We start from the raw sequence: 11,666 nt of genomic DNA, 5'->3' as shown, positions 1-11,666 counted from the left end.
TGTCACCTGCCCTGCAATGCCATACACTCATCTTAATGGTGATATGTTGTACTATGCCTAGACTACTTCAGGGGATTTGGCATGTATTTTACTCTTTAGGCTATTGCTGAACACCACAGGATTAAATTAGGCCTTTATGTGGGAAGCTCAAACAGATACGGCCAAATGAGTTAACCATTATGTTTGTAATTTTTTCCACATCTGAGCTTTGTGGTGGTCATAGTTGAATTCAGGACAAGCATCCAGCCATAAAAAGATAAAGGGTCCTCTATAGAACCAGTGTTTTCTGATATACCCGTAACTTACACACACTCAAGTGAACATCATCTCCCTTGGAAACTTGATCATTTGATTGACAGTTCAATACAAAGTTTACTAAATGAAAACGGCAAGTTAAATCAATTAACTTGACCTATAAATCAGCACTTTTTGCTGTCAATAGCCTATTTGTCAAACAAATAGTCAATAGCCTATTTGTTAGATGGCAACATTAAGAATATATGTGTCATTTTATTCTTAATGTTGCCATCTAAGGTTATTTTGTAGAAATTGCTGGTTAATGTGTTGAATGATCCTGATATGATTCTTATTAAATTGAAGTAAATGTTGATTCAAGCAAATGTTTGTTTGCCACCATTAACCATGTGGCCATGGCTTTTTAGTGAGGTTACAAAGGAATTAATTGTTTGCTAAATGTTGTGTTTATTCTCACCACATGTATACTCTTATGAAAGATGTTAATGTGTTAAATGTGTGTGTTAATCGATTTTGATGTTGAGTGTGTCTGAACATTGTTAAACATGTTTGAAGATTTAAGTATTTATGCTTAAAGTATTTTAACTAATAAATGGAATGCCAGTGTGCAACACCTGAACCTTGCCTTGTCCGTTCTCTTTGTGTTTTAAGATCAAGCAAGGGAACGTGGTTGTGCCGTGCCCCAAGCTCCCCTAGACTTGGAGGCCGATAATACAAGCATCAGAAAAAGCAGCTGGCTAAGGCCAGTCTTGAAAGACTGTTATATTGCGACCTCCTACAACTCACAATATCTGACCCATCAGGTAGCCAACACTTTGATGAAAACAGGACTACAAACTATCAATCCTACAGTGTTAGAAAAGCATGGCTTACATCGAGCATCAACAAACCTTTGACCTTTTACACTATCAGTGTACACACGCAGTGCACATCTGCAGGAAAAGCATAATGGAAAACCAATAAAGGCATGTTTGCTTTCTGTCATGTCTTGTTGTGCACTAAGGCAACCAACTGAGTACTATCTGTTGCACATGAAATAAAGCTCATATCCTCCACCAGTGTCAAAAAGATTAAAGGTCAAAATTGTTAAAGGGAAAGTGTCTCCAATTAGCCCTTGTTTTATGAGTCAAATTTCAAACCATCTATACCTCTGAACACAAATCATATATAGTAGTATAGTAATTGAAGCTGCAAATTACTGTCCCATGGAGAATATGCTTGAAGTAAACTCCAGATATGCGTCACACCTTTATAGTATAATTTGTTATCAGATAAGATAACACATGATATGAGTTGCTGGGGTTCAACTAAAATCATTCATTAACCATGCTCCTCATTCATAAAGTCGAACTTGTTAGCAGCATACTGAGTTCAAAGGTCAATTGTGCTGTCAAACGTACTTGGCTTTGTAATAATATGACAGTTGTGTATGGGATTTGGTGATATCATTGCCTATTGGTCTATTGCTGACCACCACAGGATTGATTTACTCTTCGGGAACCTCCAGACAGACACCACTGTGGTTATTTAAAATGAACTAATTGTCGAATTTGTAAATCTTCCACATCTGTGTTTTGTCCTCAGCGGACAGCTGAGTCCACCAGGCTCAGTTTTATAGGGAGCACAGGTGGGCCTGGCTCACGCCAATATTGTAATTGATTATATTGACAGTTTTTTGTTGATGAGTGCCGCCTCTTTCCCTCTGTCCAAATCATATGGTCCAAAAATCTTATTGCAATCAAGTCAAATAGGCTAAATAAAATGAAGGGTGTGTGTAGTCTAACTTTTATGCCGCTAAAATACAAGTCAATTTAATTGGCCACCACTGTGCTGGCCAGAAATATATGCCACTTACTTCAACATTTCTTTTTTTCAAAAGTAAACCTACTACAAAATCCCAAAGATGAACTAAATTACCCTCTGGCCCCTCAAGAAAATCCCGTTGGCGTACACAGCATCCAGTTAGATGGTGCTGAGGCTGCAGTCGAATGATGGGGCGCGGGGGTAACCTGACGTCACGACGTAGATATAGGCTAGCATGGGAGGAGATGAAGAGAGAGGGGGGAAGGCTGAAGAATAATAGCTGAGAAATGACTGCACCAAAGATACCGCAAGGGGAAAAAGATGACTATTTCAAATTCAAAGCCATTGCTGTAAATAAAAAAAAGCATGGTGTACCTATTTACCTTCAATGAACGCTGTAATAAATGAACAGAATCCCCGAAAAGGTAATATTTTTCATGTTTCCATTTGCACGCCTTGTCCAGTAAAAGAAAGCGAACAGATGGCTTGGTACGATGTGGGCTAGACTATATTGATCACACTTTGAGCAAACTGACAAGTCACTGATCTTTAACCCATAGCCTATATAATTAGCTACTCATTGAAATTCACTAAGCCATTTTCCGCTGCCATATTTACTGCTTTTTCTCAGTTGTCTAGCCACACAACCTCAAGACAGCAACGAAAACTGTGTTTGAATGATCTATTTTTCCAAACATATTTAGACTATACATTTCTACTAATACGATATGGTATAAATAGAACGTCGCAGTATCGTAATAAATAAGCCAGTGGAAAGGGGATGCAGCAGTCTTTCTCTTATACTCAGCTCCAGAGCACATGGACTATGCGCATCTCCTCCTCACGAACCTGCGCAGTGGTTGCAGTGTTTCGTGTACACGAGGTGAAATGTCATATCACTTATTACGGTTTGGCAATGGCGGTTCCCGATACCGCATGCGTCTTGGTATGTCTTGTGAAATCCATAATTTACTCTTTAATTTGTTAGGTCTTGTGTAGGTATAGTAGCATGTTTATAAGCGGTATTTTCCAACTCGTGTCCTCTAAATGTCATTATGCTGCTCTGCCGTTAGCAAGGCACACGGCATGGAGTTTGTTTATGGCACTAAGTCTCTCTATCTCTCCATGCCTCTTGAATTTCCTTTATTTGATAGTTGTGTGTGAGTTGTTTTTTTGTTGCTTTGACTGCATTTATTACTTTGTTGTTGTTGTAGAGTCCAGCAGGTAGAGAGTGATGTCATCTCCAGGCATGGGCACTCCGAGTGATCCCCTCCTGGCCAGCCCGGCTGGGAGCAGAGCTGGACTGATCCAGGACGCCTCCTGGAGGCCCTCTCTCCCCAAGACCTCCAGCTTCCCATCATCCACTACGCGCCACCTCAGCCACCGAGCCAACAACTTCCAGAGGCACCCCAAGAGGCGAAAACTCATCAGGCCCTCGCCGCCTCCACCCCCCAACACCCCCTGCCCACTGGATCAGCTGGACCTGACCGAACTTCCACCCCGCCGGACCTTCACAGAACTGCTGTTCAATGGCTGCATCCTGTTTGGCATTGAGTTCAGCTACGCCATGGAAACAGCCTATGTCACACCGGTGCTCCTTCAGATGGGCTTGCCAGATCAGTTCTACAGTTTGGTGTGGTTCATCAGTCCAATCCTTGGTACTGCACATTTCAGTCGTGTTAAGCCAGGGTTTGGCTGTCAATGTTGTGTGAATTGGTTAAGTGTTCATTGACTAATTCTCTTTTCCACCTAATGCATTGAGTGAGTTTATAAAGGGACACCAGGCAATGTTTTCGTGTTAATTAATCATCTTTGTAAGTCGGTATATGGTTAAATGACTCATTACAGGGCGAATGAAGACTCTCTCGCCCGCCCCTACTGCCTGTAGGAAGAATATCCCGCTTGCAAGTTCAGTGTATCGTACCTGCCGACCTTCAGTCTCACAAAGTCTCAGACATTGCGAGAAGCAGGATCAGTTTACATCCTGCATCCACAGCACAAAGGCAGGCTAACGAAACGCTAGCGATTGTTGCAAACGTGTGTATAATGGCAGAGCCGGCAAAGAAGCAGCGAAAACCCTTGACAGAAGTTGCAAAGAAAAGGAAGAGAGCTTCAGACCGAGCGAGGGCTCGCACACGTATCGACACGTACAGACACTAGGGGGAGTTTCGTAGAGAAAAAGCATCAGGCTTGCCTGGTGTCCCTTTAAAAGCTCTTGGTCTCACCCTTTAACTTTCTTATGGTCCTCTTTAAGTGTCAGGTCTTACATTCACCTCAGATGCTGGTCACAATCGAAGCCCATTCCTCTCCATCCTCTACTTTACAGGCTTCTTACTACAACCGATATTGGGAGCGTGGAGTGATCGCTGCACATCGCGTTTTGGTCGGAGAAGGCCATTTATCTTGGCCTTATCGCTGGGTAAGACCAACATTGCATCTTCATTTATTTCACTCTTCCCTCCACGATGGGGCACAGGGTAAAATGGCTGCCCTGAGGTCTTTCTTTCAACATATACCGTCTTATGCATTAATGTGCAGTTCCAGTCTTCCAACATCATGCATAAATATTAATGACACAGATGGCAATAACGACACTAGTGAGTGAAGAGAAACACACACGCGCACACACACACACACACACACACACACACACACACACACACACACACACACACATATATACACATAATTTGACAAAGAATGTGTGTCAGAGAAGGAGAATGTCTTGTGTCTGGCTTAATTTACATCTGCCAATCTACCAAAACCAGATTAGTACATTATACAGTATTCATATGCAAGCAGCACTCTTCATACACTCAGTATTTAATATTTAATAGGTTTTGACTGTGCAGTCTTTGTCAAATGCTTAGAGAAGTATAGTCTCTGTGGAATATAGGATATTTTTATTTTTGTATTTCCATGGAATTATTAATGTTTGTCTGTTGTCTATTTTCAGACCTACAGAATGCATGTGCTGTACTTAATTTCCTTTTTGATCGTTAGGTTTTTCCTCAAGTTTTTTGGCGTTGTTGCTGCTTTGTGATTTAATGTGGGTTTATTTGTTTCTTCTATGAGAACTATAGACTACATAGGCTTCAGCTTACATGATTGAATGCTACTTTTGATTCATGTAGTATGTCCAAAGTGAAGAATGTAATATAAAAGCGGAGTAAATCACTGTCTTTCATTTGTATTGTGTAGGAGCGCTAATGGGCTTAACACTGGTTCTGAATGGACGGGACATAGGAGCAGCAGTGGCAGACACAGCTGTCAATCACAAATGGGGCATCGTGTTGACAATATGTGGGGTGGTTCTGATGGACTTCAGCGCTGACTCAGCAGACAACCCAAGCCACGCCTACATGATGGATGTCTGTGGTCCAGATGATCAGGACAGAGGGCTCAACATCCATGCACTTCTTGCAGGTATGTGGTGAACCTCACACAACATCTAGGTTATTGCGGTTTTTCTCTGTAGCTTTGGTGCCTTTCTTGAATCATCATTAACGTTTGCACAACAGTTTGCATAACGTTTGCAATTCTCAAAACAATTAGTGCAAACCGCACCACATACTGGATTACCTGCAAAAGCGTGTATCTTAGTCAAAATGCTTTGTGCAAGTCCTTAGACATTGTTCATGAACAAGGTAGTCAAACTGCTGTGTCACATTGTCAATATGAGACTTTACTCTGTAAGTATTTCTAATAAAAAAATCCACAAGGAAGCACTTTTCTGTATATATGCTATGTTGTCGGGGTATTGATTGCAAGAGACTGGATATGTTTCAACAGTTTTCCTGTACAGACGTTGTTACAGTATAAAGAAAGCAACACCTTTTACAGGTGATTGTGCAAAGGAAAAATTACAAATTTACACTAAAACTTAGGAAACACCCCTTGTGACAACTAGTTATGGCAACTAGTTTAACACTGAACGTATTGATAAGGAGTTGTAAAAGGAAATCTAGTAACACAATGTGAGACAAAAAAAAAATTCTAATGCAAAATAATTTTAGACTGTTCTGACATTTGGTCTGCTCTGACAAGTCTGTACCCAGTGGTGTAGTCAACGTGATATGCAGGACTATGCAGTATACCCACTTAAAAAGCATCACCATCTCAGTATATCCACCTAAAATAGACAAGGATAGGTATTAACATTTGGGGTTGATCACAGTATACCCACTAAAGCTAACTGCTACATCTCAGTACACCCACTATAGCTAGCTACACTACACCACTGTCAATGTCACTGCATGCAGGTGCTTGTTCTACTGTTTTACTGTTCTAATGTTATTCTGCCACACTTCTATTGTTTCCCAAGCTTCTGTTTCTTGCATGCCTTGTTCAGGACTAGGTGGTGGCTTTGGTTACATCGTAGGAGGCATAAACTGGGACCACACTGAGTTCGGCAGAGCCATGGGCGGCCAGCTCCGGGTCATATACATGTTCACCAGCGTCACCCTCGTGGCAGCCACGGCGATGACCCTGACCAGCATTCCGGAACGGCCACTACCTCAGTCTCAGTCGCGTTCCACAAGGAGTGCCCTGAAGAGCCCAAGCCTGCCCCTGCCCCCCTCCCCGCCCGCCCCGCCAGGCACTGGCCTGAACGAGGAGGACGAGGAGGACGGCTTGTACAGCTACCAGGCGTCCAACCCGCAGCGGCGCTACACCGACCCGCTGGGCCACTCGTGCAGCGCCAGTGCGCGGCTCTGCGCCGGCCTCACCAGCCCCATCTCGCCACTCAGCCCGCTCACGCCCAAGTACGGCAGCTTCATCAGCCGCGACAACTCCCTGACCGGCATCAACGAGTTTGCCTCTTCACTGGGCACCTCGTACATCGACAGCGTGCTCATTGACTGTTACACGGGCCAGCAGACACCCCAGCTGCTGGAGCCAGAGGCCGTGGGGCCGCAGATGAACGCGGGGGACACCCCGCCTCCACTGCAGGTGCCCCGGCCTGCCAACGAGGTCCGGACTGGTGCGGGTCAGGAGTTGGGGGAAGGGACGGCCGAGCAGCCGCAGGAAGCCCATCAGACGGTAGAGGGCTCAAACCCCACGGAGGGGACGCAACCAAACGGTAGCGAGGCGTTGCTAGCAATTGAGGGCGCGCAACCAAATGGGAGCGAGGGGGGACCCAAGCCTGGAGTGGGGTCGAAGAGGGGGAGTATCCTGAAGCGGCCTCAGAGTCTGGCTCTCACAGAAGACCCCCTGTTAACCCCCAGCATGATGGAGCACGGACGCAGGCGCACTGTCACCTTCAGCCAGCAGGTGGGGCTAGACTTACTGTAGTAGGAATGTGTAGGCATTATTGTAGGAGTATCTACACTGAGGTTGCACTAGGTGTCTTCATAGGTGTCATACTGGAGACATGAGTAACACACATAAATATCATTAGGTGAGGTGTAAATAGCAGCTCTTCAGTGAGTCATAGGTTTTATATTATTTTACTAATAGAATTACTTAAAGTGCCTTTGAGCTATGGTGGCTAGAGCATGGGCTACTGTGAGCATCATTGGGTTTAACCAACAGACCTGCACAAGTGGTTATTTTGCTTCAATTGTGAGAGAAAACTGAGCGAGCAACCAGGGTTAAACATCAATACATTTTACAGAGCATCTCACCAAGCCATAGAAAATTACACTTCAGCTGTAATTTGATAAAGAAAATTATCTTGATAAAGTGACTCTTAATCTTTGCTTACGTTGATCCTCCAGGTGGCAAATATCTTGTTAAATGGCGTGCGCTATGACAGCGACCTGAGTGACAGAATAGAATCTGCGGATAACCAGATGTCTATGAAGCTGCTCTGCATCGCCATCTACAGGATGCCCCCATCACTGCGCAGCCTTTGCACCAACCATTTTTTGGGTGAGGAGGAAGAACTCAACATGTCCTTGTGTTATTTCATGGTCACATCCAAATTAGGACACGCCTATTTTTGTCCTTAAACGTATTTACCCATTGGCCACAATGCCTTACTGTACTGCAGAATCGCTGAGAGTGGCCATGTATGTGCGTCAGGCCAAATTAGCTTGATTTGCTCTTTCTCTCTCTCTCTCTCTCTCTCTCTCTCTTTTTCTCTCTCTCTCTCTGTCTCTCTCTTTCTCTCAGGCTGGCTGTCTTTTGAGGGCATGCTGCTCTTTTACACTGACTTCATGGGGGAGGTTGTGTTTGGGGGGGACCCCAAAGCGCCCCACGACTCGGAGGCCTACCAGCGCTACAACGCTGGGGTCAGCATGGGCTGCTGGGGCATGTGCATCTATGCATTCAGTGCTGCCTTCTACTCAGGTCAGCCCAGTTCACCATTAACATTACACCCACGCTTTGTTGGAGCGCTGAATCTAGTTAGAATGCAGAAGCTTTTTAAACATTAATGGTGAAGATGCTGATGTGTTAAGAGCCATTTTTAAGTTTATTTATTGTCCGTGTAACCCTTATAATTGAAGGTGTAAGTGTGCAATCTGTTGGAGTGGACTTTTTGTCAATTTTATGCTAATGACCAGGTTTAGGATTTGGCTTAGTATTTATGTGGGATTATCTCCACCTTTTGAATAACAATCAGTTGTCTTGGATACACACATTGTGAGGGAAGAGAGTCCTCCCACACTCCAGAGAAAGAAAACTCGGAGCCGTAGTTCTTCACGTGACCTTGCACGATCCTCTCAGTCAGCACACCGCTTGTCATTGGTGTGTAGTTTCGTCTGTGAACTCTCGCCAAAAGCATCAGCTAAAATGAATCCATCTGAGCTGGACAGTGACAGACTGTCCCTCATTCCCATGGTGTAATTAACACCATCCTATTTGAGCTATTTTTTTCTCGTATATCTCCCCATTGTGCTTGGTCATCAGCCTCAGTTTTGCAGACAGATAAGAGATCACAAGAGATGCTCAAGAGATCAGTTCTCATTCATGTTGTGTATTTGGTGTCAAATGTATAAGCTACTTTCGCATTTATTTTGTGTTATTGCAAGACAAATTATTTTTATTTGTCTTGCAGTCTTGGTCTATGACTGTACTTGACCAACTTGTGTGAATGTGTATAGCACCTCTGCTAAGGTAAACCCTCGCTTTCCCTGACCCACAGCCATTCTGGAGAAGCTGGAGGAGCGTTTCTCACTCCGCTCGCTCTACTTCTTCGCCTATCTGGCCTTTGGCCTGGGCACGGGTCTGGCCACCCTCTCCACCAACCTGTACGTGGTGCTGTCTCTCTGCGTCACCTATGGCGTGCTCTTCTCCTCTCTCTGCACGCTGCCTTACTCACTGCTCTGTGAGTACTACCAGAGCCCACAGGTGAGACCACCAACACACCCAATGAGTACTGATAGGTCACTCAGGTACATGATACTGATACATATATGATTCAAATATCAAAGTAATACACTGATTACTGATGACTGATGTATGCTCCTCATAGATATATCTGATTGACTGTACAATTATAGTAGATTTTCTGTTGATACAACACACAAGCATTCATTGAAGCACGGTCACATTTGGTGTTTCCTATTTGAGTCTATGCCTTTACTTTAAGAATCAGAGAATCTGATTGGTTTATGATGTGTCAGAAACACCAGTCATAGGCCTTGATTGTCTCATAACAGCAAGCCTACTCAGTGAGGCTAATATTAGAAATACCTTGTACAATTCAGGGCAGGAAACTAGGCAGGAAACTGGCTCTGGCAGCATCTTGATAGGTGAATTTGTTCAACAACCCGTCAGCGCATTTAGGCTATGCATGTAGGTTCCCTCTAAACTTTGTATGGGTGTTACTTGCTGATACTGATACCCTGCAAAAAATGCACCTAAGTCATGTTCTGTCTCTTGGTTCTTGCCCCCTCTCTGTAGTTCTGTGGTTCCTCAGAGGATGGGACCAGGCGGGGGATGGGTGTGGACATCTCCCTCCTCAGCTGCCAGTACTTCCTGGCACAGCTCCTGGTCTCCGTGGCGATGGGCCCTCTGACCTCGCTGGTGGGCGGGGCCCAGGGCGTGATGTACTTTTCCAGCCTGATGTCGTTCGTGGGCTGCCTGTACTCCTCACTGTGTGTGGTGTACCATCTGCCTCCACCAGAGGGTGAGCCCCCCCCAAACGAGGCCCAGCCACTACTGGTGCACATTTAAAAGACCCCCCCTAATCCCTTCATCCTCCCCTCTCCCTCCAATGTTGTCTTACTCCCTCCCCCTTAACCAACCCCCACCCCAACCCCCAGCTGAAACAAATGATGCTGCACACACACACACAAACATGTATTCATCACATTTTCTCATCTCTCCCCCTGACTGTGCCATATCAACTCTCACCATCACCCCTCCATGTTCTTCAATGGAAAAAATATGGTCTTCTCAATTGCTTTATAACACATACTTTACATACTTTGTTGCCCTACACATTCTGATATCATATATACTGTCCGTGTCTGGCCAGCTGCAGACAGGACATAGGGCTTAGAGTAACCTGGCAAAGAGAGTATGCTCTATTGTTTCCATACATTTGCATCGGTGCATTTACGAAAGATTTTTGCAAATACATTTGCTATGCTAATGCCTCTGATTGTGTGTGTAGCGTTGTGGATGAATCTGTTTGAATGCTCGTCTTTGTACCATCTGATGAGGCATGCTTCTCTTCAACATTTGAACTCGCTTGTGAGAATGTTGATGTTTTGATACATTATGATCCCCTCATCAAACACACACACTGGGGCCAAAGTATTTATCAATTTCCCCAATGGATGGGGTGTTGCATTAAAATGATCAATGACAATATCAACATCATGTTACCATAGTTTATAAACCTGAAAAGAAATCAACCTCCCAAAGCAAAAACAATGTGAGTGATCATGTCAGTAGTGAGTACTCCTTTTATGTCACAAGGGAGCGTTCTTTTCTGTTAAGAATTTGGGTAACACTTTTCTTGGATAGTCTGGCCACAGAGACTTAACAGATAATCTGATTCAAGTTCAGTATGTAGAATTGTTGTTGAACAATTACTAAACATGACAACCAAATCCAACCCTTTACCTTAAAGCAACACCATAGATTGTTTTGTACCTTAAAATAATGTTTCCAAAACCGTTTCAGTGGTTCATCAACTCGTTACAGGGTGAACAGCACTTCATTCGCTTTGCGGCCCTCTATCGGCTATAACCGCTTCCAACCTGTAGGTGGACTGAAGAGAAAAAGTGCTTTGGTGTTGCTTTTACTTTAACCATAGATTAACCACAGATTAACCATAGATTAACCACAGATTGCCAACTGATAGTTTGTTGATAATCTGAGCATCTGTTGATAGTCTGTGCGGGCAGATTATCCAAGTAAAGTGTGACCAGAATTTGCCACTGTTACACAGTCTTGTAACACCAACTAGAAACACACAAATGCACAAATACTTTGCACATTTTTTTAAATTACTATAAGCAATGCTGAAACATTGGCAAGTCTGTATGCCCCTAAAGCAATCAGGGTGGGCTGCCTACTAAAGGGAGTTTCCTTTTTTATATACTTAGCTGTGTGCTGAGTGTGTTTCACTAATTCACAGATTGGGATAAATGCAGAGACCAAATTTCCCTCACGGGATCAAAAGAGTATATATACTTATACTTAATATGCAG

General features: G+C 43.9%; 1 protein-coding gene across 1 annotated transcript; it reads left to right on the top strand.

Moving 5' to 3' along the window:
• Window positions 1–3,292: 3,292 nt before the first annotated feature.
• On the top strand, window positions 3,293–10,179 carry slc45a1 (solute carrier family 45 member 1). Its single transcript, XM_076268263.1, has 9 exons — window positions 3,293–3,716; window positions 4,385–4,477; window positions 5,260–5,484; window positions 6,410–7,098; window positions 7,201–7,329; window positions 7,776–7,929; window positions 8,173–8,349; window positions 9,146–9,351; window positions 9,907–10,179. Exons 1-9 carry the CDS (start codon window positions 3,293–3,295, stop codon window positions 10,177–10,179), a joined length of 2,370 nt encoding a protein of 789 aa, XP_076124378.1.
• Window positions 10,180–11,666: the final 1,487 nt, after the last annotated feature.

This window comes from Alosa pseudoharengus, unplaced genomic scaffold (assembly GCF_046254945.1).
Source record: "Alosa pseudoharengus isolate Yale_2024_CS ecotype anadromous, Long Island Sound unplaced genomic scaffold, YU_APseudo_1.1 YU_APseudo_1.1_scf_5, whole genome shotgun sequence".
NCBI classification, from domain to species: domain Eukaryota; kingdom Metazoa; phylum Chordata; class Actinopteri; order Clupeiformes; family Clupeidae; genus Alosa; species Alosa pseudoharengus.
Note: the sequence above shows the minus strand (reverse complement) of the source record. Positions and strands in the feature narration are given on the sequence as shown.